The sequence below is a fragment of the Calonectris borealis genome, chromosome 8 (assembly GCF_964195595.1).
Source record: "Calonectris borealis chromosome 8, bCalBor7.hap1.2, whole genome shotgun sequence".
Taxonomy (NCBI): domain Eukaryota; kingdom Metazoa; phylum Chordata; class Aves; order Procellariiformes; family Procellariidae; genus Calonectris; species Calonectris borealis.
In genome coordinates, this window is record NC_134319.1 from 10,897,807 (window position 1) to 10,921,979 (window position 24,173).

General features: G+C 61.0%; 1 protein-coding gene across 1 annotated transcript in view; it reads left to right on the plus strand.

Moving 5' to 3' along the window:
* PIK3R3 (phosphoinositide-3-kinase regulatory subunit 3) overlaps positions 1 to 24,173 on the plus strand; it is a 79,563-nt gene that overhangs the window by 2,625 nt on the left and 52,765 nt on the right. Inside the window, exons 3-7 of the mRNA XM_075155856.1 lie at positions 3,158 to 3,253; positions 3,500 to 3,577; positions 12,426 to 12,557; positions 15,393 to 15,594; positions 15,947 to 16,032. Of these exons, the coding sequence (XP_075011957.1) occupies positions 3,158 to 3,253; positions 3,500 to 3,577; positions 12,426 to 12,557; positions 15,393 to 15,594; positions 15,947 to 16,032 (594 nt within the window). The remainder of the gene's footprint in view (positions 1 to 3,157; positions 3,254 to 3,499; positions 3,578 to 12,425; positions 12,558 to 15,392; positions 15,595 to 15,946; positions 16,033 to 24,173) is intronic.

Here is a 24,173-nt window from a genome sequence, read left to right on the forward strand (position 1 = left end):
GCGGATCCTGCCGCTCGGCCCCCCCCAAACGGGGAGGCAGGGATTCTGGGACCCCCCCCTGCATCCCCTCACTGAAACAGGGGTGCTCCTCCCTGATCAATGCCCCAAGTGCACCGAGGCAGCCGCAGTCCTGGGTTGGCAAGCAGCTACGTGCTGCCGTCGCAGCGGGAAGAGGCCACTTTTTGGGGGTAAGCCCCCTTCCCAGCCAAGCTCACTGGCACAGGAGGAGCCCTCTGCCCCTGGCTGTTTGGTGGGCAGAGCCCTAGCAAACTCAGTGCTGTGGTGTGGACAACTCAGGTCAGACAGGAGCAGACCCAAGGGCTCTCCAGCCCCGTTCACTGGGGTTTTTAGAGATGGGAGAGCATGGAGCCACCCTCTTGTTTCTGACCCTGCTGCCCATCACCGTTGCCTCGTGCCTGCCCCGCACAGGAGGTGGTATGGGCTCCTCCCCGAGGGGCTGGGAGATGTGTCCACGGACCCCTGCCCGCAGGTGCCAGGGACGTGGCGATGCCTCACAGATCCAGGCACGTTCCCAGCAGCGAGCGCAGCCTGGCTGGAGAGCCTGGCCGGTACGGAAGGTCTTGGCGCAGGAGCCCCAGCCCTGTGTGCCCTTGGGTGAGAGGATAACAACTTAAAATTAAAAAAAATATAAAACTGAGGGTTTTTTTAATAGGGAAAAACCCACTAAAACCGGTTTTGGGGGTAGATTGAGGAGGGTGCTGCCATCTGCAGGACATGCTCTGGCCGTGGCCTTGTGTCCAGCCCCACATCCCCAGGGGGACATTGGGTGCTGCCTCCCCGGTGCTGTGCCGTGGGGTGCCCCTCCGTGGGGTGCTTTTCCTAGGGCGATGCCGGGGGGGTGTGGGCACCTTGGCCATGGTGCGTGGGACACTCGTGGCCCACGACCACGTCTTTCTGCAGCAGCAGAGCAGTGAGTACCATTTTATGTCGGTTTAAACCCAAACCTCCCGGCTGGCGGGATTTCCTTTAGAGTAAAAATCTCCAACGTGCTCTTGGAAGAGAAGGGACTTTTTTTTTTTTCCTTTTTTTGAAAATTCTTCCCATACTGTTTCCATTCCCAGATGGAGATTTTGAGGGACATTTGTTTTGGCTGTCCCGAATGCTTACTTTTCTGTGACAGCAGCGTACCGCCCTGTGTGCCCTCAGTGCCCACCGAGCCCCAGTGCCGGCTGGGGACCCCGAGCCAGGTGAAGCCGTGGGGGGAGCCCTGAATGGGAGAGAGATACTGCATTTCCCAGCCATGCCCTGGAGCCAGGGCTGGCTCTGTGGGGAGGAATGGTCTTTTTTTAATTAAATAATATCCTAAAAATGGCTCTACAGCGGAGCCGAGTCCCTGGGGGACTTCCCAGGAGCTCGGCAGCTGTTTTGCCCCTGCGTGGTTGTCCCGGGCAGCTTCGCTGCTGCAAGGCATCACCTCCGCTTCACCCGGGGTCGGAGCCGAGCGGTGCATGAGCCTGGCACCCTGAGGGTAGAGGATGGGCTAAAGCTCCAACTTGAACTTGCGGCCATTCCTGCTGTTTCCAGCAAGGAGAAACAGGCGGTTATTTTTTGCCATTGCCACCTCTCCCCACGCCATTACCTTGGAGGCAAAGACCCAGTTTTCCCTAATTAAAAAACCACCCGTGTGGTGGGGACCTTTTCCATGGGCTCCCAACCACCTGCTTTGCTTTAAACCCGGAAATTTTCCCCGTTCCCACCCGACATACCCGCACATCCCCGTCAGGCGGCGGAGGGGACCCTCTTGCCAGGCTCGGGGGTCGCCGGCCGTGCTCAGGGACTGGATAAGCTACCTGTGAGCGGGAGGTTTGCATCCCTCCCTGTTCTCCAGGGAGCACCAGGGCATCACCGCGGCGAAGATCAGAGCCTGGATCCACCCATCGCGGCCAGGTTGTGTTTTTGCAAAAGGTCAAAGGCAGCGTGGCCCTGCCTAAAGTCCCTTTTTCTTTCTTATTAATTCCTTAAAATTGTTATGGGTTTATTGGCTTCATAAGGGAGCAGCAAAGGCAGGCAGCAGCTGCCAGGCAGCAAAAACCAAAGATAGAATGAACGTAACAAGGGAGTTGGCCGAGCTGGAGTGTGCCTCGCTGGGGGGAAAAGTCACGCTCAGGCTTTATTTATTTTGCTATAATTTTTAAAAATATATTTCCACTAGAACAGATCCACTCACCACATAAAACAGGCAGAAGAGCTCTTGAGAAGAACCTTCCCAGGTGCCATCCACGCCCCGGCGGTCGCGTGCGGCTCTGATGTGCTGCCGCCAATGGCAGCCCCTGCCTGCCCCTGCCTGCCCCTGCCTGCCCCTGCCTGCCCCTGCCTGCCGTCTTCCCGGGGGGGCTTCAGGGCCACTAATGGGAGACTGTGGGGGGAAGTCCCAACACTGTCAGGGTCTCTGTCAGGTATAACCCACACAGGTGGAGGGGTTTATCAGCCAGGGTGATAAGAAGGGAGGGGTGGGTGGATGGAGCGTGCCCTGGGGTAAGGAGAGCCGCTCTCCTTAAAGAGGGGTTTGCTCCTCTGGCAGGGTCTGGGGTGAGCTGTCCTTGGTATAAAACCCAGGAGCCAGCAGCACCTGAGGATTTGCGCTGTGGGAATCCTGGCCCACGTTTGGCTGAAAGGCTCCTCAAGGGCTGGTGGAGGTCTGTGCCAGCCAAGGGGGCAGCTGAGTCCTCCCTGGGCTTGTGCTCAACCCTGTTGTAGACACCAGAGAATCCAAGTGGGTGAGAGCTGCAGGGAGCCGTGTCCGTGCCGGGTATGGATCTGGCCCCCAGCTCCTGCCTGGTGCTGCTAAGGGCGGTGGGTGATGAGAGGGGACAGTCTCAGTGCCATGGGAGGAGAGGTGGGGAAGGAGCCTGAAGGAGCTGCACGCTCAGGGCGGGAAGCTGCCTGCGGGCAGGGCGCGTGCCTGAGCGGGTCTTTGCATCTCAGCAAGTGGCTGAGCCCCTGACAGTGACTCTTACTGCAAAAAGAGGATAAAATAAGGGAGAAATTTTCCAAAACTGGACGCACGTGAGCCGAAGTGTTGGTTGTGGCTGTGCCAAAGCAGCAGCTTGATCTTGTCCTGGGGCAGCCAAGGAAAAAGGCTGGAATTCCCGCAGGCAGGAATTTCCAAGCCCCCTCTCCTGTCTCTCCTTCACAGGGCTCCCCGGGCAGGCAGAGCTCACCGAGCACCCCACCCTCCCCGAGCAGGCGCTGCCAACTGTGGCCAGGCTTATCGAGGCGCTGGAAAAACAAGGTACGGGCAGCCGCGCGTCCATCCGCAGGGCGTACGTGGGTGCACACGCACGACCACCCGCTCTGCCTGTGTTTGGAGATGCCCCGAGAGCATCGCTAGAGCCAAACCTCTCCCCACGTACCCCAGTACCCATGCAGCGTGGGCTGGGTGAGGGAGCTTGGTGGTCTCAGTCCCTGCCCGCTCCCATTGCTTTGGAGGGAGGATTTGGGGCTCAGGACTGACCCCTCTCTCCTGGCTGCTCCCCAGGTCTTGACAGTGAGGTGCTCTACAGATCTGCGCCTGGGGCACTAGGGGATGCTGAGCTGAAGCAGGCTCTTCTGGCAGGTAAGTCCCAGAACGCGTCCCTCCCCGTGTCCCCGATCGGGAAGGGGGCTGTGGAGGTGATGCTACCCAGGCACAGCAGGGATGGATTTCTGGCTCCGACCTCGTTATGGCCCTAATTACAGCTCTGTAAGGCCCTGCCTGCATGCTGGCTCCTCTCTGCTCCCCCAATACCCCGGTGTGATGCTGATGAGAGGGATGTGGGCGCGGGGCTGAGGCTCTTCATTAGAAGCTCTATTTTTTTTAGGGAGAAAAAAATTTTTGTTTTGCAAACCTTTAGGTTTCTATTTGAGAAGCGGGGCAGGAAGAAAACCTCTTGTGGGTGCGACAGGGAAAAAGAAAGGGGGAAGAAAAAGCTCATTTTTTAGGAGAATGGGAAGCATTTTGCAGGACTGGGGGGGCATGAGCAGGGTGGGGAAGAGAGAAAAACCATCTCCCCGTCCCTGCTCCTAAATTCACTGCTGGGATGGCACGGGGGCGTTGGGGACATGATGGATGCCCCTCAAATCTGGGGGAGGGGGGCTGCGTCGAGCATCTCCATCCTCGGGGCCGCGGTGCCCAGAGGGCGGCACTGTGGCTCCAGGCACGGCCCAGCCCCGCGCGGTCCGGTTCTGGCACCGCGGCCGCCCCCGCCTGCCCTTGGGCCCCGCACCCCGGGAGCTGCCGGCCGGGGCCTGCGGCACGGCTCGGCACGGCACGGCGCGGGGAGGGGCAGCGGCTCTGCCAGCGCCGGGAGCCGGCGGCAGCCGGGCCGTGTTGCTGGGGAGAAGGGCTGTGATGAAATCGCTATATTAAGCAACATGACCTCATCGCTTCCCCCGCGCACCGGGAGCCGAGTCCCCGCCGGGCGGGGGACCGGGCTGCGGAGAAGGAAGGGATGCGGGAGAGGAGATGCTGGGGGTCCCGGGGCTGCTTCGTCCCCGCTGGCCGTGGAGGGCTCTGCTCCCCCGGGGATGATGGGGGGCACGGCGCACCCCAGCACCCTGCTTTCCTCCCTTTGCGGAAGTGCTGGGAAAGGCAGGAGCCGCGAGGTGCCCTTTCGCACGGCCTTGTCCCCCGGCCCAGGTTTCCCGGCTGATCTCCGGAGGAGGTGAAGGCACCCGGAGATCAATCCCCGCAGCCCCGGCTGCCCTGGGCATTGATGCCGAGGCTGGGCAGGGACAGCGACAACAGCATGAGAAGGATGCTTTGCTTTCCAAGCACGCAGGAGTTACGGGTCCTCCATCCTCCCTGCGCAGCCGGTGCAGCATCCCCGGCAGGCACAGGGCTCCCCGGCAGCACCGCAGCAGTCACTACCAAAATCCTGCCCAGCCTCGGGAGACTCCTCCAGCCCAGGGGCAAAATCCACTGGCTTTGCCAGAGCCTGGGCTGGAGCTCTGAGCAGCTGCTGGGTCCGTCTGGGTTTTCATCTCCCACTGCAGGACCCAGCACCAGGCAGGGAAATGCCGTCATTGTTTTCAAACCATTTGAAAGCCCTGAAAAATCCTCAACAGCCCTGAGTGACTTGATGCTCCCAAGCCCCCCATCTCCTCTAGGATCCAAATAAGCTCTTTCATTTGGCAACTCAGGGGGCTGCCCCATGTGCTCGGCAACACTGAGCTGGGCAAAGCCGGAGCTCCCCAGAGCTGGCTGGAGGGGGTAGGACATGTCACGTGTTTGCTAGCTCTCAGCTGAAGGTGCTGATGCTCAGCCCTGCCAGAGGGATGCTCTACAAACAGGATGGGGATGATGTTCCTGCCAGGGCCAAGCATCCCAGCAGAGCCCAGGCTTGGCAGCCTGCTCCCCCCGCAGCCTCCTGCGGACCAGAGACCCAGTGGTGCTTCCCCAGTGCCCTGCTGGAGCCCAAACTGGGCTGGAGAGGGCAAGAGAGCATCTCTGCTTTGGCTCCCATATAGGCCCTTTCATTGCATTTGGTGGCGTAAAAAATCCCTGCCAAAAAATCGGAGTTTGCATGCCCCATGCATGAGTTGGCAGTGGCAAGGGTCGCGTTTCTCTTCCCCCCGCGCTCCTGACGGTCCATCCCTCCAGCACCCCATCTCTGCCAGCAGCCTGCAAAAGTCAAGCTCCATCTTGGGGAACGGGGAGAAATCAGAGCTGGGGCTGGTGGTGGCTGGAACCAAACTGCATCTTGGCTGGGGGGAAAACTGGGTTCCCATCGGGGATTTCAGCTTCCCTGCGAACACCCAAATCAGGCTGGTGTTTGGCAGTGGTGGCAGGAAAACTGCTAGAGAGTGCAAGGAAAAAGGAGCAGGGGCTGGAAAAGTTTGGGTGTTGGTTTTCTAACCCCCAAATCTTAATGTGTGGGAGAAAACAGGGCTTCTACACTGAAAGAGCATCTGAACTTCCAGTGGGGAGGAGGAGGAGGTTTCTCTGGGGACAAGGAGCCATGCAGGTCAGAGCAGCCCTCGCTGTCCCGGGGAGCCCGCGGGCATCGTGTCCCTGGGGCCGGGCAGCGCAGGCGCCCATCTGAGTTGTGCTGATTGAACCCCTTCCCTGGTCCTTTCGGAGCCCTTACCCATGGGGGACCTAGCCTGACGGGGCAGCCCCCAAGCCAAACATCACGCAGGCTTTGGGGTAAAGGCTTCCCATCCTCGTGGGGCTGCAGTAGCATTGGGCACAATGGACTTGAACACAACGCATCTCCACGTGGCTCTACAGCCTGGGCTGAGCCTGTCCCCATCCCGGTGCTGGTGATGTCCTGCAGGACAGTGGCATCTGACTGCTGGCTAGAGCCTGTGCACCAAATTTGGTATTTCCATGTTGGATGATGCAAGAAAAATTATTTATAGGTGAAAAAAAAGAAAGCAAAGACAGAGGTCATTGATAAAGGGGGGTCAGTGAACTGAGCACCTCCGCTGCCACCCAGCTGAGATGCCACCGGGGCCCGCGGGTGAAGCACAGACCAAAGGGTGGTTGGGCTCGCAGCTGGGCTATGCTGGCTCCAGAGGAGAACTAATTGTTTTGGGACACTTGGTGCTCAATTCAGACCCTTATGCCCCGAGAGGCGAGTGGGGCCATGTGATATCACTGAACACGGGAGTCAGAGTCACTTGGTGGCACCAAAAAGGGACTTAACGAAAAGCCGCAGCCCCACGGGGTCCAGGGGGACTCACCAAAGGGTTGCGGGCAACCAGCCAGCCAGAAGCCCCACTGCAGCCGCAGGGAAAGAGTTATGGGCAGAAAAAAAAGAAGAAAGTAGAACTTTAAATGGCAGCGGCAGGGTGCAGCACTCGCCCTGGCTGCCCCCAGTGCTCCCTGCAGTGCCCGCCTGCGGGGCTGCTTCATGGCCTGGGGGCATCTCCGTGCCCATGGTGCCAGGGGCAACAGGCTGACCCCGAGGGTTTCCAGCCCCCAGCACTGCTGCTGTCCCCTGTGTGTGGCTCTCGGGCTGTTTTGAGTGCAGGGGATGGGGCAAATCACCTGCAAAGTCTCTGGTGCCTGCTAACATGAGGTGTACGAGCCCCTCCGGCACCCAGGGCTGATGGCCTCTCACCCTGTGCTTGCTCGGGCTCCTGCCCGCAACCCTCTCCCCCTGAGATGTGGCAGGCAGCCTTCTCCTCATGGCTGCCACTGAACCTGGAAACATGGGACCTTCTCTGGCTGGTGGCAATGGAGCCGTAGGTGGGCTGGTGGGTGCTGGAGCCCTTCGGAGCTGAGGGACCCGAGCTGGGGGAGGCTTGGCGTGGGGATGGCTGCAAAGTCCTGCGTGGAGTAGCCAGGCAGTGCTTTGCCACCACTGGTGAGGGATGGTCTGAATCCTCATCCTTCCTCCCTGGTGGGGCATGGGGTGCAGAGACCCTGCAGGGCCCCCTCCCCACCCCCTGGCTCCCTGGGTGCCCCTTATGGCTCAGATGTGGCTGAACCCATTCAGCACTGAGACCTCCCATATTTTGGATACCCCATGTCCCGATCTGGGCTCTGGGGTCCATCGGCAGATGCAAACACCATGAGCCTTCCCCAGGTAGCACTGGGAAAAGCCTCCGCCACTGGCAGGGCTAGGCAGGAGCTGCCTGCACCCCGGGGTGCCGGGGCGAATGCGGCGGCAGCGCGAGGCGGATCGGAGCCGGTGTCTCCAGGCGTGCCGTGCCTGCGCTGCCATCCTGCGCGCTTTGATCTCGGGCCCCGGCGCAGAGCAGTCTGCCTGGAGACATGCTCACGTGCCCAGGAATTAGGTCAGGGCTTGGTGGGGATTAGCGAGCGGTGGTGGGACCCGGGGCTTCGCTGGGGCTGCCGGGAGCTGCTGCTGGGCAGAAAGGGCTGGGCTGGAGGGGAGAGCAGCCCGGGGGGGCCTCACACCACCCTCCCCATCATTGAGGCACAGATGCCCAGGGAGGGAGCGCATCCCCATCCTCATCCCTGGGAAGCCAGAGGGGGTTGGAGGTCCCTGAGGGCTCTGGTTTCCCCTGGCCAAGCTTTTAACCCCACCACGATGACTTTACTCCCGAACCCAAGGTGCCCCGGTGCCTGCCGCACTGCTTTTTATTTATACCTGCAGTGGAAATAAACCCCGCGTCGTCAGAGCCTGGCAAGAGGCATGAGCTCATCTCTTATATTTGGTAGTGATGAAAGAAGGATAAATAAACGGCAGCGGCACGGACGGCCCTGCCAGACCCATCAGGGTGAATTGGGGGTGAGCTTTTGCCATCCGCTCCTGTAGCCGCTGGGGAAACTGAGGAAGGGAACTGCCCTCGGGAAGCCGAGGGGGGGGAAGGCAGCCTCACTGGGCACCCTTGAAAGGGGGTCCCAGCACCCCTGCCCTGGCTGAGGGCAAGCCGGGGGTATGCCGAGGTGAAACCCAGCTGGGAGGGTGTTTGGGGATGGCAGGAGCTCCCGTGCATGGGCAGGGGGGGTCCTGGCAGCTGCCAAGTCCCCAGCACAAGGTCCCAGCGGGCTGGCTGACAGATGTTACAATGATGCTGAATCAAAGCTGGGGAAATATTCCCTGATTCGGTGCAGAGTTCCCCAGTAAAGCCCCACTGTGGGACACCCAGTGTGGTGTCAGACGCCTGGTCAGGTCCAGGGGATGTACAGGTCCTTGTGCAGGCAGCATCCGTGGGGATGGGAACGTATAGCCCCAGGACTGGAGAACAAGGACACCCCTGCAGCACCATCTGATTAAACCTAAAAGGTCCGGAAGGGGTAGGGAAACTCCCAAGCCAGTATTTAAGTCAGTCCCAGGTATGGGTGGTTTGGGTGCCCCTCTACCACGGGGACCATGCGCCCAAGAGCATCATGCTGCGGCAGTGCTTGGCAGCCAAGGTCCAGCCTAGCCTGTAGGACCCCCTGCTGCACCCTGCTGCGAGAGGGGCCGTGGGTGCTGGGCAGGATCTGCACCCTATCACCCACGCCCTGGCCGGGGACGTGGGCGCAGCCGTCACCTGTGTCCACGTGCAAGGGACAGCTGGTTACCAGGACCCACTCAAGCTTCTCCTTCCAAACAAACCCCCCCACCTCCTCCCCGCCACCTCTTGGCTAAACATCCTCCGCTTTTACCGAAACTCCGGGCTTACTCACACCTCCCCGGCTGGCTGCAGCTGCCGGGAGAGGTCCTGGCGTTTCCTGCCCAGCCTGACTCAGCCAAAAGCCCTGGCACCCCTCTGCCTCTGCTGGGATGCAGGGTCTGGCATCCCGGTGGGAGGAGGCCGGGAGCACCCATCGCTTTTCCCTCTGGGCCGGAGGTCATCCCGCACACCCCTTCCCTAGCCCCAAATTTATTCCTGCTTTTCATCCCCCATGGGCAAGGGATGTTCTCTGCTGGTCCCTGGCTGCTTGCTTGCTCTGCCAGCAGGTCAGCAAGCAGGTTGTGTGCTGGAGGGGGTTAGTATGGGGTTGAGGTTGGGGTTTTGGGGTGTTTTCTTTCTATTTGTGGCAGACGGATGGAATCCCTCCGTCATTCCCCCAGGGACGGGACGGGAACATCTGGAGAGCAGCAGGAGAGCCGTGACTCATCCTGCAGCATCATTAACTTCTTATAGCTGGTTATCATCTCCCTCTGATAAGGAGAGAGCAGCATCCGTGGGGTCAGGGCAGCGGTAATTGACTGGGAAGGCTCCGGGGTTAACCCTTCCCCAGCTGCCGGCCGAGCCTCCCCGAGCTGCTGGGGCGCAGCCGGTGCCGGGGAGCAGCTCGGAGCACCCCCGGGTCACGCTCTCAGCCCAGCGGGGAGCCCAGCTCACCACGGCGGCTCCAGGGGAAGGAGGGGAGCTGGGGCAGGAGGATGCCACTGCATCTCCAAGAGGATGGGAGCAACAGGCTAATGGCTATTTCTAGCCAACGTGCCAAGGAAAACAGTGCCATCAGCAATCAGTCCCTGTTAGCAGGGTGTAAATCCCCCCGCTTCCCGGTCTCCCCATCACGCCTCTCTCTGGATGTAAAGATGTTTTTGAGTCTTGCTTTGAAACTGGCTGAGCCTTCCCTTTGAACACCCTCCCAAGCCCATGCCTAATGATGCAAACGAGCTAATTAGGCCATGGTGGAGCCCGGGGCTGATCGCCTGGGGCCAGCGCCTGGCAGCGGCCCCTCCCCTGCACCGAAAAATCTTGTGGCTGCTCTCCCCAATCCGCACCAGCATCCTTAAGGCAAGTGACAGGTCCCTGCAGAAACCTCCACGGTGGGCAGGGGGGAGCAGCCGGGCTCCCCCTGGCTGAGAAGGGGTTTGGGGTTTGCCCGGTGCATCCCACTGATGGGAGCAGCTCTCTGCAATGCAGCCCAAGTAACGAGACCCCAAGACCCCCCCAGCAGCATCCCTGGGTTTTAGCCACACACCGTGGGGCTCAAAACAGGGGTTGGAGCATCTCATGGGATCCCTGATCCCGCTCTCCTCCCCCTGCCCAGCTGGAGCCAACTTGCCAGCTCACTTCTCCAGGGCAAGTGCTAGCAAAAATGGGGACGGGCTGTCATCCCCCCACAAGACCCAGTAGAAATAACCCTTTTTGCCAGCAGAATTGTGGCTGGGAGATGGGAGCATCAGCATGGACCAGAGCGGGGCCGGGGTGCAGCAGGCAAGAGCTGGCATAGCCCTGCACACCTCGAGGGTGCTGAGGGCAGAGTTGGTCCATGGGGTGATGCTGTGACTTCGGGGGCTGCCAGAAAGGCAGCGCCCGCCTTTGCCCCGGGTTGTGTTTGGCCATGCTGGACGGCTGCCTGCCCCGGCGCGGTGGCATCTCTCCCAGCCATCCCCGTGCTGCCCCTGGGCACGGTTCCCGGCCGGCCCAGCGGTTTCTCCTGAAAATGAGGTAGCGTCTCCAACGGCTGGGTTAAAGGCTTCGCTTCGGGCATTGGTCAATCTGTTTTCTCTCTGGTTTCCAAGCCAAATGGCAGGCACTGTCCGTAAGGGACCCACCACGGTTTCTTGTCCCCAAGCGGGCGGAGGGAGAAGTGGGCAGGCTCCCGGGCTGCCTGGCCCACGGTGGGGACACCCCAAGGAGATGAGATCAAGGTCAAGGTGCCCAAACCCAGCCTTTGCCAGGAGTTAGGGAGCTGCTCCCCATCCCAGCCCCGCTGGCCGGGCACCTCCGAAGCCTTGCCCTAGAAAACAGCTTTTCTCCGCTCTTTTGGGCTTATCACCCCAGAAGGGAGCATGGCCACACGTGGTCAGCTGAAATGGTTGGAGATTCGAGGCATTTTCTGCTGGAAAACGCTGGGCCGGGAGATGGATCATCTCCCAAATGGCACCAGTTTCGGTAAAGCTGCATCTGAGGGTAAAGACCCAGAGAGGGGAGGGGAAGGGGCTCAGAGCAGGGCAAGCCCACCGCCTTCTCAATCACAACACACCAGGCCATTTGGGGCCTGACACATCATCTTTAAGAAGGTGCAAAATTTGCTCTTTTTTCAATATTCTCATTTAGAAGAAGCGAGAAATTCAGTTTCTACAAATGAACCATTTCAAACGATCCTAAATATCTTGGGCTTCTTTATTATTTCTCCCCCCCAAGATTTCTCCTATGAGGAGAATTTCAAAACATTTGGCTCCAGTTCGACTCAAAGGCAGATTTTGAAACCTCCAGATCTTTGCAAAAGGGACCGTTACCCTCCGGGCAGCCACCTCCCGGCCCGGCCAGGCTGAGAGACCTCCAAGAAAAACGCATGAGGCAATACCAAGGGATGCTGAAAGGGCTCTTCGCCCTGGACCGCGGTGAAGCAATGTCCCCGTGCTGGCCCGGCCGTGGGGCTCGGATGGCCGTGTCCCACCCTTTGCCTCCTGCTGGACCGTGGGACATTTCTGCTCGGAGCGCTGTCCCCGTCCCGAGCCTAGGCCGGGTGGGCTCAGCCGGCCCCGGGTGCTTTGCCCCATCCCTGGAGCATCCTTCACCGCCTCCCCTGGGGCAGCTCCCTTTTGGGGCGCGTTCGCAGCGTTTCAGGCTCACTGGGGGTGACGTGGGTCTTCAGCAACGTGCGCTGCCTGGGGACCATAACCCTGCTCCATGGATGCATTTTTCCAAGCAGTTCCTCCAGGGCTGGGGTTGGCCCATGGTGCCTGGCCCTTGATGGCTTGAGGGTGCCTGGGGCAGCTGCTCAGCCCATCCCATGGGTGCTATCCTGCAGCGGGACCCGGTGGGACGGTGAGAGCCCCTGCCCCACACGCTGGATGTATAGTGCACGCGAGGCAGAGTCCTGCCTCGTGCTCTCCATGTGCACATGGGACTCAGGGTCAGTGGAAACTGGGACAGGAATATTTGCTGGGGGGGTTGGCAGTGACATCATGGGCTGCCACACCTGGGGGATGGGGACATGGGCAAAGAAATCGGCACCCATGTCTGGAGGAAGGCCCGCAGGGATGGAAGATCTCCGAGCTCCGCACCAGAAGGGCAGCACCACGGGCTAAGGGGTCCCGCTGGGTCTCTCCCTGCAGACGCCTCGGCCGTGGACATGGACCTGTACGATGCCCAGACACTGGCAGATGCCCTGAAGTGGTACCTCCAGGAGCTCCCGTCGCCCCTGATCCCTCCAGCTCTCTACAGCGACTTGGTCCACATGGCTCAAGGTAAGCACGGCCGGGCTCCCCCCATGCCCAGGACCTTTGTGAGCCCCTAGAAAGGCTCCCCAGCATCTCCAGGGCAGCTCCCAACCCCATCCCCTGCCCGATGTTGCACTAAGGGCAGATCCCGAGAAGGATCATGGGAACATCCCCTGTGCCAGAGCGGCACAGCAGCTTTTGGGAGATGCTCCGGTAAAGCGAGGGGAGAGCCGGTGGGCAGCTTCGTCCCCACCACAGCATGGCCCTCTCCCACCGCTGTGCCCGGAGGAGGAAGAGCTGCCTGCCGGGACGGGCGGCTGCCAAGGCTGGTGATGCTGGTCCCAGAAGAAAGCATTATTATAATATTTTGGCTCTGCTGCCTGGGAATTTTTTACTGTAATCTCGTTAACTCTTGGCTTTATATGGGCATAGAAAATTCTCTGCTTTTTCAGCTTAGTGCCGTTAGGAAGTGCCTTTAGGTCCCTGCAAGCTTTCCAGCCTCTGTGCAAATGTACGAGAACGTCAAGGTTTTGGTTTTATTTGAATTTTTTTCAAATAAACAGGACTTGTACCAGGTCAGCAGAGTCCACAGTCTATCCCAACAGGGAGCCTGGATCAAAACCCATTTCAAATCAGTCCTCGTAGAGCGGCTCAGCCTCTCCCAGCCCAAGACCTCGTGGACATCACCAGGCACACACAAAGCCCTTGCCCACTGTGTTAGACAGGACCGGAACCCCTTGCCGCCTTCAAAACCAGGATTTCCCCTTTCACAGCAGCTCTCGTCTCGCTGCCGCTCGCTGCAGTATCCTCCATCCCCGTCCTAAGCCAGATTAGAGCTTGGGCAGATCACGCTCTCGGCTGCCTTAAGAGGCACTAAAAGATCACCCGTGGCCAGACCAGCGTGGCCTTTTCCTACCATGCCCTGGTGGGAAAAAGCAATGGGCTCTTCGTGGCCTCTGGTAAGGCAGGAGGGACACACAGAGAAGATGAGGGATAACTCACACCCCGTCGTCCCGGCCCTGCGCACAGACACGGAGCCAGGAGAAATACCCCCGGGACTGGTGGCACCAAGATGCTGCCTTCCTCTCACCCCTCGGAGAGAGGAGAAATCAAAGGCTGCCTCCCTTCCAAGGATAAAAACGCAATTAGGAAGCAATTAGCTGGGTTGCCTCGTTAAGTGACTTCAAAGGGAAGCGCCTTTTCCCCGCAGCCTGCGCCGGAGCGGGCTCTGCTCCTGGCACAAGGGGTGCAGGAGGAGGAGGGGGCAGGAACGGAGGCAAAACCGATGGGGATTTCTCTGGGGCTTTAAAAAAAAATAAAAACACGAGTCTTTTAGGAGACGGTGCTGGTTTTTGGCAGTCTGCCCTGCAAGCAGGCTCATTCTGCCCCACTCAAGCCTGCGAGCGGGCTAGAAAAGTGGCAAACTGACCACCTGCAAAAGGAGGTCAAACACATCCCCAAATTCCCCTTTGGCTGTGGACATTTCCCTGCGGCACCCCCTGGGTACAAAAAGGTGCCATAAGCAGCTGATTGGGGTAGGGGAGGCCTGGAGCGAAGCCAAACATCCCGCGGGAGCAGCTTGTTGGATACGGGGGCACACGAACACCCCATCGCCATTCCAGCCTGGTTGCGGATCTGCTTCGGAGGGGATCCCGGACCCCCTACCCCTCCGGCTCTGGTGCACCCTGGCCCCGAGGATGGATGCCGGGAGCTGGCTGGGCATGGGCCAAGCCTCAGCCCTGGTGCAAAGAGCCGCGGGGAGCTGAGTCAGCCCCCGGCCGAGCCGGGCTTTGAAGCCGGCTGAAAGCAACACAGCCCTGGGGACCTCCCTGTCCCCCGCAGATGAAAGGGCCAGGCCAAGGCGGGGATGGAGGATGGCTGGAGAGCAGCTGTTTCCCGAGCCCGGGGCAGGACCGCGGTCCCAGGCCGCTGAGCTCACAGCTCACAAGACTGGGGAGCCCCGGCCAAGGCTGCCAGAGGGCACTGGGGACACGAGGGGGACGCTGGTGGGAACACCACGGGGCTGTGGGCTGCTCGGGGCACCCGTGGCAGGGGTTCTGGCTGTGATGTGCAATACCGTTAGGTGCCTGCTTTTATTCACGTGGGCAATTCAAGTATGGCTGGAAGTAGTGGTCCCCCGGTCAGCCCTCCCTGCTGCTGCATTTCGGGGGGCGAGAGAGACCACGCCGGGAGGGCTGCAGGGGCCTCGCTACGGCCGTGCCTGTAGCTCTCAGCCCAGGTGAAGGTTTTTTTCCTCCTAAAAAACCTTTTCCCTTCCAGTTTGCTTTTTCTGCAGGGGAGGGCTGAGCCTTTAAATTCAGCAGATCTTCCAGCTGGTGCCCATTTCCCCACCGCTGCTTTGCTCTGCCTTTTCCACGGCTTTGCTGTGCACCAGGGCAGGGCCCTCGCAGTTCTCCTCCGCTGGAGCAGCAGCGAGGGGTGTTTAGGTGCTGCCCCTGCCAGGTGAGCAGCTCAGCCCCCAGTGCTCCCTCCCTGGCTGTGCTGAGAGGGGGAACGTGCTAAAGTCACCCTAAAATCTGACCTGGGGTGGTGTGAGTGGGTAAATGGGGCTGGCAGCCGCCAGCGAGAGGTGGCTGAGACCCCGCAGGGCATCACCTCTGCGTGCCCTGGGGTACCCACGTGTCCCAGAGCCTGTCTGTGGGAAAGGATGGGCTGCAAAGAAACAGTCATGGGTTTTGGGGGAGAGGTTGAGGTCAAGTTTTTTAGGGGGCTCTGTGGGGAGTAGAGACCTGCCACAGCTCACGCCACATGTGCTGGCAGGTGCCAGGCTCCTATAAGAGGCAAGGGGATGCCCCAACCTCCCAAATTGACCTTTCTTCTCCTGTTTCCCCTCCGCTGCAGAGACCCCGGGCCTGGAGGAGTGCGGCCAGCAAGCCAGAGCCCTGCTGGCCCCGCCGGCCCTGCCGCAGCCCCAGGCACTGCTCCTGCGCCAGCTCGCCCGCCACTTCTGCCGCCTCTGCCAGGGCACCCGCAGGAGCCGCCTCTCACCCCGGCTCCTCGGCGAGCTCTTCGGGGAGCTGCTTCTCCGCCCCGCGGCAGCCAGGTGAGGTGCCCCTGCCATGCACGGGACGAGAAGGGTGCCGGCAGCCAGGCACGGGCACGCCGGCCCCCAACCAAGCTGTTTTTGCTGGATGACAGCCCACCTGCAGCTCAGCCCTGGCGTTTTCCGAAGGGGAGGCCAGAGCTGGGAGCCCCTGTCCCAACTGTGATGCTCTGACATCACACCCGTTCCCATGGTGCCCAGGCGTGATGTCACACACGGGACTGGGATACACAGCATTGCCCCAATCCCACAAGAGATCCATCGGGGTGGCTGGCTCCTGCCCCAGGGATGTGGGGGTCTCCAGGGTTGCTGAGGTGCTGGCACCTCACAGACCCCCCCCTTCTCCCCGCAGCACCGAGGCGAGCCCCGAGCTCCGTGCAAGGATCCTGGAGTCCCTCATCGTGGCCAGCGAGGCGGCGGAGGTGCCGGCAGCCCCTGGTAAGAGATGCCCGGCTGGGGGCGGAGGGGGGGGCAGCGGGAGTGAAATTCGGGGAGGCGATAGCAGCAGGTCGTGGGACGGTTTTGGTGGCCGACGCGGTGACGGGAAGGTGCCCGTGTCCCTGTGGCGGTGCCTGGGCTGCGCTGGCTCCCTGGCCAGGCACGCTGTTCCCATTTCCCTCCCTCCTTTCTCCTCGGAGAGACTGGTTTTGGGGCATTTCTTTGCAGCCCCTCGGAAGGTTTGCAGCTGTTTTCTTGCTTATTGTCTGTGTTGCTGCTCTTTGGTCCTGGCGTGGTGCAAGCGGGTCCCGCTCCCCCATTTTGGGGGCTCGGTAGGTGTGGGTGCTCTTGGTCGGGGGCTGCTGCGCAGCTCGTTTCGGTGAGCAGGGATCTGGCTGCAATCTGGGAGGGAAAAAAATACCGACACAACCATAAAATGGCAGGATGGTGCTTGCTACAGGATCCTGTCTGGGCTTATGATTTTTGACTTGCATTTAGTTTTCATGTGTGCAGAATCGCACTGCGTCCATTGACAAACCACTGCTCCCCCGTGGGGCATCCCCAGGATGGGGACGAGGATGGGCACTTGTCCCCCGCCTCTCCATGCATGGGAAAGGAGCCGGGAGCGTGTGTTTCTCTGCAGATGTCAATGACCCCACCCAGCCTTCACCCCCAGGACTGCAGTTCTGCCCCTTTTATTACCAACACCAGCGTTTGCCTCCAGCACCTCTGCTCTTTACTTCTGCTCTGGCGGTTGAAGTCCCAGCCCTCTGCTGGCCACCTTCTCCTGCCGTGTCCCTCTTGCTTGGTGGCATCTTATGTCCCATCAGTGTCCAAAACCGAAGCGCATGCCCCTTGTGCCCTCTGCAGCACTCCAAGGATGGGAGGCAAGTGGTCCATCCAGGCAGGGATGTATGTGGGAGGGAGGGAGGATGCTCAGTGGAGCACAAACCGCAGACCTTGAGGATCACAGAGGTCCATCCCTGTGGGATCCCATCTCCAGGCAGCCGCCGAGATCCGGCTGTGTCCCCACACCGAGCTGCCCAGAGCCCCGGGAGGCACAACTGCTTCCAGCCCTCCTGCTTGGAGATATGTCGGCGTTGGCCCCAGTGAATCCTGTCTCCTTGTGGTGTATCCAGGTCCTTGTCATCACCCTGCCCCCCTGGGGGCGGCCGGGCCAGGCAGGATTACGACTCTCAATATTCCTCATAAATCAGCCCTTTCAGACCTGTCATCTTATTTATTGCTCTCCCCCAAGCTCTCGCCCACGAGTTTGTCGAGATCCGTATGGCTCTTCCACCCGCTGATCCAGATGTTGGGCAGCTGCAGCCCGACAGACCCCAGGGTCCCCATTGCCGTCCCCAGGCCCTCCGCTGTCACCGGTTGCCCGCAGCCCAAATTGAGCAGAGGGGTTGGGCAGAATTCTGGGGTCCTCATCCCCTTTCTGGGTCAAAATCTCCTCTCTGGGCACGTCCTGACGTGGGCACCCCGTAAGTGTGGGGCAGGGCACGGGGCACCTGGGCTCAGCGCCCCACGGGCTGCCTCGCTGCGGGACTTCGGACAAGTCCTGCCACCTCCCCTCCCTTTGTACCTAAAAGCGAGGATATTATTACTTGGCTGTCATCACGTTAGGATGTTGGGAAGCTTAATTAAATGCCTGCAAAGCATTTTTTGAAAGCCATGGATGAAAGGCGCTATATATAAAGTGCAAAGAATTATTATTAGTGGTGGGGTCCGCGCCCCAGCCCCGCTCCCACCGCCCCGGCCCCGCTCCCCCGCTGCCCCCGCGTCCCAGCACCATGATTATTTTCGTGCGTGTGTGGAGTTGTGGTTTTATAATTATACATGTAAAATAGCTATAAATACCCTGCAATAACACAGCGGGTGTGTGCGCATAGCACAGGAATAGGAGTCGGTAGCTGACACGGAGGAAACCGCGGTGTGACCTCATTCTGACTCAGGCGTAAATATACCTCGTGCGAGCGGGCAGCTGGGGGGGGTTTTGGGGCAACTGGGGGGGTTTTGGGGCTGCAGGGACAGTGGCCGCCTTGGCAGCGAGGGTCATGTTTTGGGTGAGGTCCGAAGCTGGCTGCTAACCCTGGGGAGGCTCCTGTGGGGTCGGGGTCCCTCCTCTCCCATATGTCCTGGGGCTGATGGAGGAGGCTTGGATGTGAATATCATCAAGAATAAAAATGTCAGTTATGAAATCTGGTTCCTGGAGGGGCTTCCTTGAGCGGGTTCGCTGTTGTTGAGCTTGCGGCACCCCTTCGTGCAGGCACTGCTCCTGGGGGGTCTCTGCAGCCACGGGTGGACAGGTTGCAAAGAGGAATGGCATGGGATGGGTCCGTCATGGCTCCTGAAAGCTCTTCCCAGTGACTGGGGGATGCAGCAGTGGGATCATGCTGGAGGCACTGGTTTGCATAGGGCAATGCTATGGATCAGTGGCAAAGCTGGGACGGAGCCTGGGGCTGGGCGGCCACATCGAGGCCACCTCACCATGCTCTCCAGCAAGCCTCCGGCACTGGGCAGCCAGCCCCAGCCCAGGGGCACGGGGACATTCCCCAGCCCCATGGGAACCCGGGGGGCACACAGAGCCCACAGCAGGACCCCAGAGCCGGGGGGGGGGGCTGTTTCCCGAGCAGGGTGAGGGGGCAGGGGAAGGCAAAGGGAAGAAGTGATGCAAATACCAGCTCAGCTGAAGGAAGATGACTTCATCTCCTTTTCCTCTCCTGGTGCTATTTATAGCCACTTTAATTTACTCCCCTTTGCTTTATTATCTCTCCAGCAAGCCGTTAGCCCTCAGACAGCAGGATGCCTTTACTCACCATGCAGCACAGAATTCTGCAAAAAAAAAAAAAAAACCACCACCAAAAAAAACCCAAAAGCAGGGGTGGGAGGCAGGGAAAAGCGGCAGAGCGCTGGGGGCAGGGGCATCGCTGTCCTGTGGCATAGATTTCTGGAGAAAATGAGAGGATTTTGGCTCCTTTTGGGGAAAAGAGTGAGAATCAGGCAAGGGAGATGTCCCCTTCCTCCTTCAGAGCAGTGGCTGGCGGGGACAGGACCAGCGGTGCCAGGGTCCCCTCCTCACCCCAGGACGGAGGCTGCTGTTTTGCTGGACCCTGCTGAGGCAGGCACCCCCTGCTCCCCTAGGACCCCTGTTTTGCGTGGGACAGGGCTATAATGCCAGCGGGTGGGGATCAGGCTCCAGCACCCAGCCCAAGTGCCTTGAAAACACTTTCCCAAAGAGCAGGTTTGCCAGCCCCGTGCTATGGGGAAACTGAGGCACGGCCTCCCCACAGAGTCATTCTCCCACTGGCTCCAAAATCCGGTCCCTGGGGGGGTCAGTCCCCAGACGCCCACCCCTGAGCACAGCACCATGGCACCCCACGCCCCAGTGCTCAGCAGGGATGGAGGCCCCAGGGCTGCAGTGGTGCTGGTGGTGTGACATCCCGTGACATCTCATGACATGACGTGCTGGGCACTTCCCAGCCCGAGCTCTCTGACAGCATCGCCGCCAAGCAGGACTGCTGCGTTAAACCAAATTAGAAGTATCTGGCTTTGAAGTTTTTTATTAACTTTTTTCCTGTTTGCTTTCTTCCGAATCCAAGGGAAAAGCCCACCCTCTCACTCTCCCCGCCTCGCGTGTCAGCTTGCCACGGCGGAGGCTGCAGACTCAGATGTGCAGGGGGCCAGGAGGGAGCAGAGGACTTGCCAGGAGGGGCCAGCCCGGGGGGTGCAGACCCCCGCCTGCCCGGGATGCTGGGGGCCGTGTCCGGGCACTGCCCTACCTGCGTGGCAGCATCCCCGCGCGGCCACGAGCATCCCGCCCTGTGACCTGGCACGTCGGCCGCGGGGTGCCTGCGGTTTGCGTTACCCCTTGGTGTTTCATCCCCTTGGGGCTGCCGATGGGGGTTATAAACAGCCAGGAAAAAACCCAACCAAAAGCCCCTGGGTGGAGGGCAGCACGGGGAGGCCGTGGCCAAGTGGTCCCCTGTGCCAAGACACCTGGTTCTGCCTTCCCTAATCTGCAAATAATACAGAGAAAACAAATTAACACTGGGGAAGAGGGGGAAAAAGAAAAGAGAGCCAGAGCCTAGCTAGCGACGCGAGTGGCTAAAAATAACAGATCCCCGAAGGCACGGGGAGGAACACGACAGGGATCCGCACTCCTGCCTCCCCGGCTCCTCTGGCCGTAATGCAGCCCAGCCCGGTGAATCCGGAGAGGGAAAAGCCTCCGAGACGGGAGCAGCGGGGAGGCGAGAGGTGCAGAGCCGTGCCGTGGAGCAGCGAGCGATGCTCCCACCCGCACCAGAGGATGGGTGTCCCCCAAAGCCCCCAGGGTGCCCAGCTGGGAGGCAGCTGCTGCCTGACCCACTTGCAGGCAGCCGGCGGGCAGCGGGATGCTGCTGGGAGACCCCAGGGGTACTGCCGCCGCAGCTAATTTTAGCCAGTATTCAATTAATCATGGAGCGGGAGGGGATCGCGGCATCGCAGCAAACCCAGCCTCTGCCGGTGCCTCTGCCCGCTCACCTGCCTGCCCTGTGCTCACTGCTGGGAGGGCTTGCAGGGGGCGTACCCCCACCCCGTGATTTTGGGCTGAGGAACTAGGAGTGACCCCGTGCCGCAGTGCCCTTCCTCCAGCCGGCTTTAAAGGGCTGGGGCAGCCCTGGGAAGTATGTCCCATGGCAGCCTAGGGACAAGGGGGCGGGAGGCCTCCCTCGGCATCTTCTCGTGCCTCAGTTTCCCCTCCTGGCTGGCAGAGGTGGCTTTTGCCGGTGGGGTTTTTCAGGTTACCTGTACTGCTCCGGGCAGGCATTTTCCTGGCAAGCCAGGGCTCCGGGATGCCTCCCTGGGGTGGGGAGCAGTGATACCCAGCAAGGGATGTTTCAGCCAGCCCAGACCTCTGCCGCACGCCCCAGTGGCAGCCCCTTTCCTGGGGGTCACCAGCTTGGGCCCCTTCCCATCCCTAAGCTCTGCAGTTGGCTATGCCCAGGCCATGGCACAGCACTGCCAGGCAAAGCTGGGGCAGGAGCAACGACATTGCTCGGAGACCTGCAGCTTCCCTGGCACGAGGAGGGACCCTGGCAATGCTGTGGGGATATGAGGTGACAGCCCCACGGTCCCTCTCTCCTCATGGCAGCCACAGCTCTGCTCCACCGGTCCCGGTGTCAAAAGCATGGCATGGTCCAGCCCTCCCCCGTGACAGGGGGAACGGCTCCCGACGGAAATATGACTTAGCTGGGATTGAAACCCTTTTCCTCCCCGCACCGTGTGGCTGGAGCTGATAACGGCCTGGATAACCCCAAGCATTGTGTGTGCCGCTGGCCCATGACCCGCCGGGGGTTTTACTGCCGGAGAGGAAACGCTGCCGCTCGGCTGGCTGGGATTCGGAGGGAGCCTCTGGGCGTGCTGGGGCTGCCCTGCCGTCTGGGCAGCCTTCCTTTCTTTTTGCCGGCATATGAAGTTTTGGGATGGCTCCGTCAGACCCTCACTGGTGCAAGCCCAGGCCGCTGTGCCAGCGCGTGCCGGCCAGCTCCCGGCTGTATGGCCGCGAAAGCTGCCGGTCCGGAAAACCCAGGGGTTCAGGGAGGTCGTCTGGCACGGCCAGGGTTTGGCCCTCGGGGTGTGCAGGGCTCTCCAGCCGGGGCTGGGCGGCTGGGATACCCCTGCCTGCTCCGGAGGGCAGCTCCCGGAGGCCAGGCTGGCTGAGCAAACCCTCCCCATCCCGGTCGGAGCCACCGGCTTTGCTGTCACAGCCCGGCCAGGGCTGGCTCGCTCCTCATGCCGGCTGCTCGCCGAGCCAAACTGCGGGAGCGTGTGTGCCAGCACACATGTCCTCCCGGCTCTTGCCCGCGGATACTGTCTGAGCTGGAGTCGCTCTTTCTGCTGCAGTGACTCCGGCTAAACACCACCAGCAGCTTCACAAAAGAAGATGGGGAGGGTGACAAAGCGCCGGTCACACCGCCAGCCACAGCCGGTTTTCCAGCTTGGCACCAAAGCCAGGAGCATCCTCTCCTGCGCGGTGGCATTTCTGTCCCCTGCAGCCTGCCTGGCGGCGGATGGGCAGCAGCATGTCGCCCCGCTGCCCTTTTGGTCAGGAGATGCCAGAAAAGGGCAATGCTGCCCACGGGGGATTTCATGCTGGAGCAGGAGGGCTAAAGGGCGGCTGATGCCTCCGTGATCCCTCCGGCACCCCTGGACCCTGCCTCCCTCAAGAGCACCCCGGCTCTGCTCTGAAGGGGTGGGAGAAGGCAGGCTGCCCGGCACACACACATGAGCAGCTCTGGGGAAAGGCAGGATTTGTGCTTCCAAGAGGGAAAATGAGTCACGGGGGGATGGCAGGGCTGTGCCAGTGGCTGAGCGCGGGACCAGGGTAAGCGGTGACTGTCGGCTGCTATCCGGGAGGTCAGGCAGGAATGCTCTCGCAGGCCTTGCCTGGCTTTAAAATCTATTAATGTCATTTTGCCGTTCGAGCCGAGAGCCGCACAGGCAGCAGAAACATTCAGGCACGGCTCAGATCAGAGCAGGATTTCAATTACAGTAATCAAAGGTGACACAGATAAGAAACCCCTGGTCTATGAAGCCACGACAGCTGTCCTCTGGCTCAAACCGGCACCCATCCAGGGCGGCTCCATCAAAATCACTGAAGTGGTACTAGGGTAAAATTGGATTGCGAATCTGTTTTCATCTGCTGTGGTGGAAAACGCTTTCCCTGCAGTCCTTGGAGAAGAAAGCCACCTTCTCAGGGGAGCAGCAAGGGAGGAAGGTTCCAGGCGTGGAAAAGGGGACGTTGTCCCCAGCGAAGGCACTGATGGCCGCTTGTGGATGATGGAGCATCGCGGCTCTGCCTCCTGCTTTCCCCTCTCCCCTTCAGCCTGGCCCCGTGGGGATGCTCGTGGCTGAGGCAGGGATGCGCTCAGCTCGGTGCCAGGCTCCCCGGAGGAATGGGCAGCCCTCTGAGCCCTGCCGCGGCCAGAGCACCCCAGGCCATGCTGCAGGACAGACACCCCCGGCAGTGCCGAGGAAAGCCTGGGGAGAGGGTCAGGGGGTTGGAGGGGGAAAAGAGCCCCGGGGGGCAGGAGCTGGGACCCTCCACTCTCACCCTTGCAAGTGCCTGACTTGGTCCTGTTGATAAGTGCCACAGGCACGCTTCCAGTGGGTGACCTGCTGTCTGTGCCGCCGGAGGTCGAGCGGGAGCGCAGGGTGAACGCGCCGGGAGCGCGCCCAACCTTCCCGCCGGCTGGGGAGGATGCTCGCAGGGTGACACCCAGGGAAAGCTGCCTCCTGCTTCTGCCTCTGCCACCGCTTGAATGTGTCCCTGGTCAAACCCCCCCCACTGCTTTTGTCTCCCATAGTCTGGGGTTGCAAATCTTTTGGATGGCAGCAGGGCAGCAGCAGCGCCGTGCACACCGGTGCGCTGGCTGAGTTCCCCCGCCTGCCGCCTCCGACCCCCTCACCCCTTTGGGCTCCCACTCCCGGTCCCTCACCGCCACCCACGGACCCACCGGTGACCATGGCCACAGCCTCGCAGGACCCTGGATGTGACCGAGCTGCAGTGGCTCCCCCTGGGTCCCACGCACACAAGGGGCCCTTTCTGCCCCCGCCCCAGCACGGCAGAGAGCCGGCCAAAACACAGCAGCTCTTTCTGCACCCGCTGGCCCCGCTCCAGCCTGGCCGGGTGTCAACCGCCCGGCCGCGGCATGTCCCCCCCGGTGCCCCCCGGGGAGCACGAGCCCTCTCCCGAACACTGGGGGTTTGTGCGGGGCGGCGGGGCTGAATGGCGGGTCTGTGCGGCCGGGGCTGCCGGGCAGGGAAGGAAGGCGAGCCGCTTGCCTCATCTGTTTACCTGGAAGCGGAGATTGTGGCCAGGCCCGGCTGCCGCCACGGCGGGTGCTTTCATGCTGGAGCTAATGGGACGGGGAGTGCCACGCTGCACCCGTCCCCGCGCAGCCCGCGGCATGCCCGTGATGGGGATGCGGGCAGGGACCTGGTGGTGCTTCTCTCCCTCAATGTGCCCGCACGGTGCCGGACCCTCCTGCCCGTCACAGCCAGAGAGCCGGAGCCCAGGGAAGGATGTGGGGATGGGGATGGGGCCCAGGCCATCAGAGGGGTGGGTGATACTGCTGGTCATCCTCTGCCCT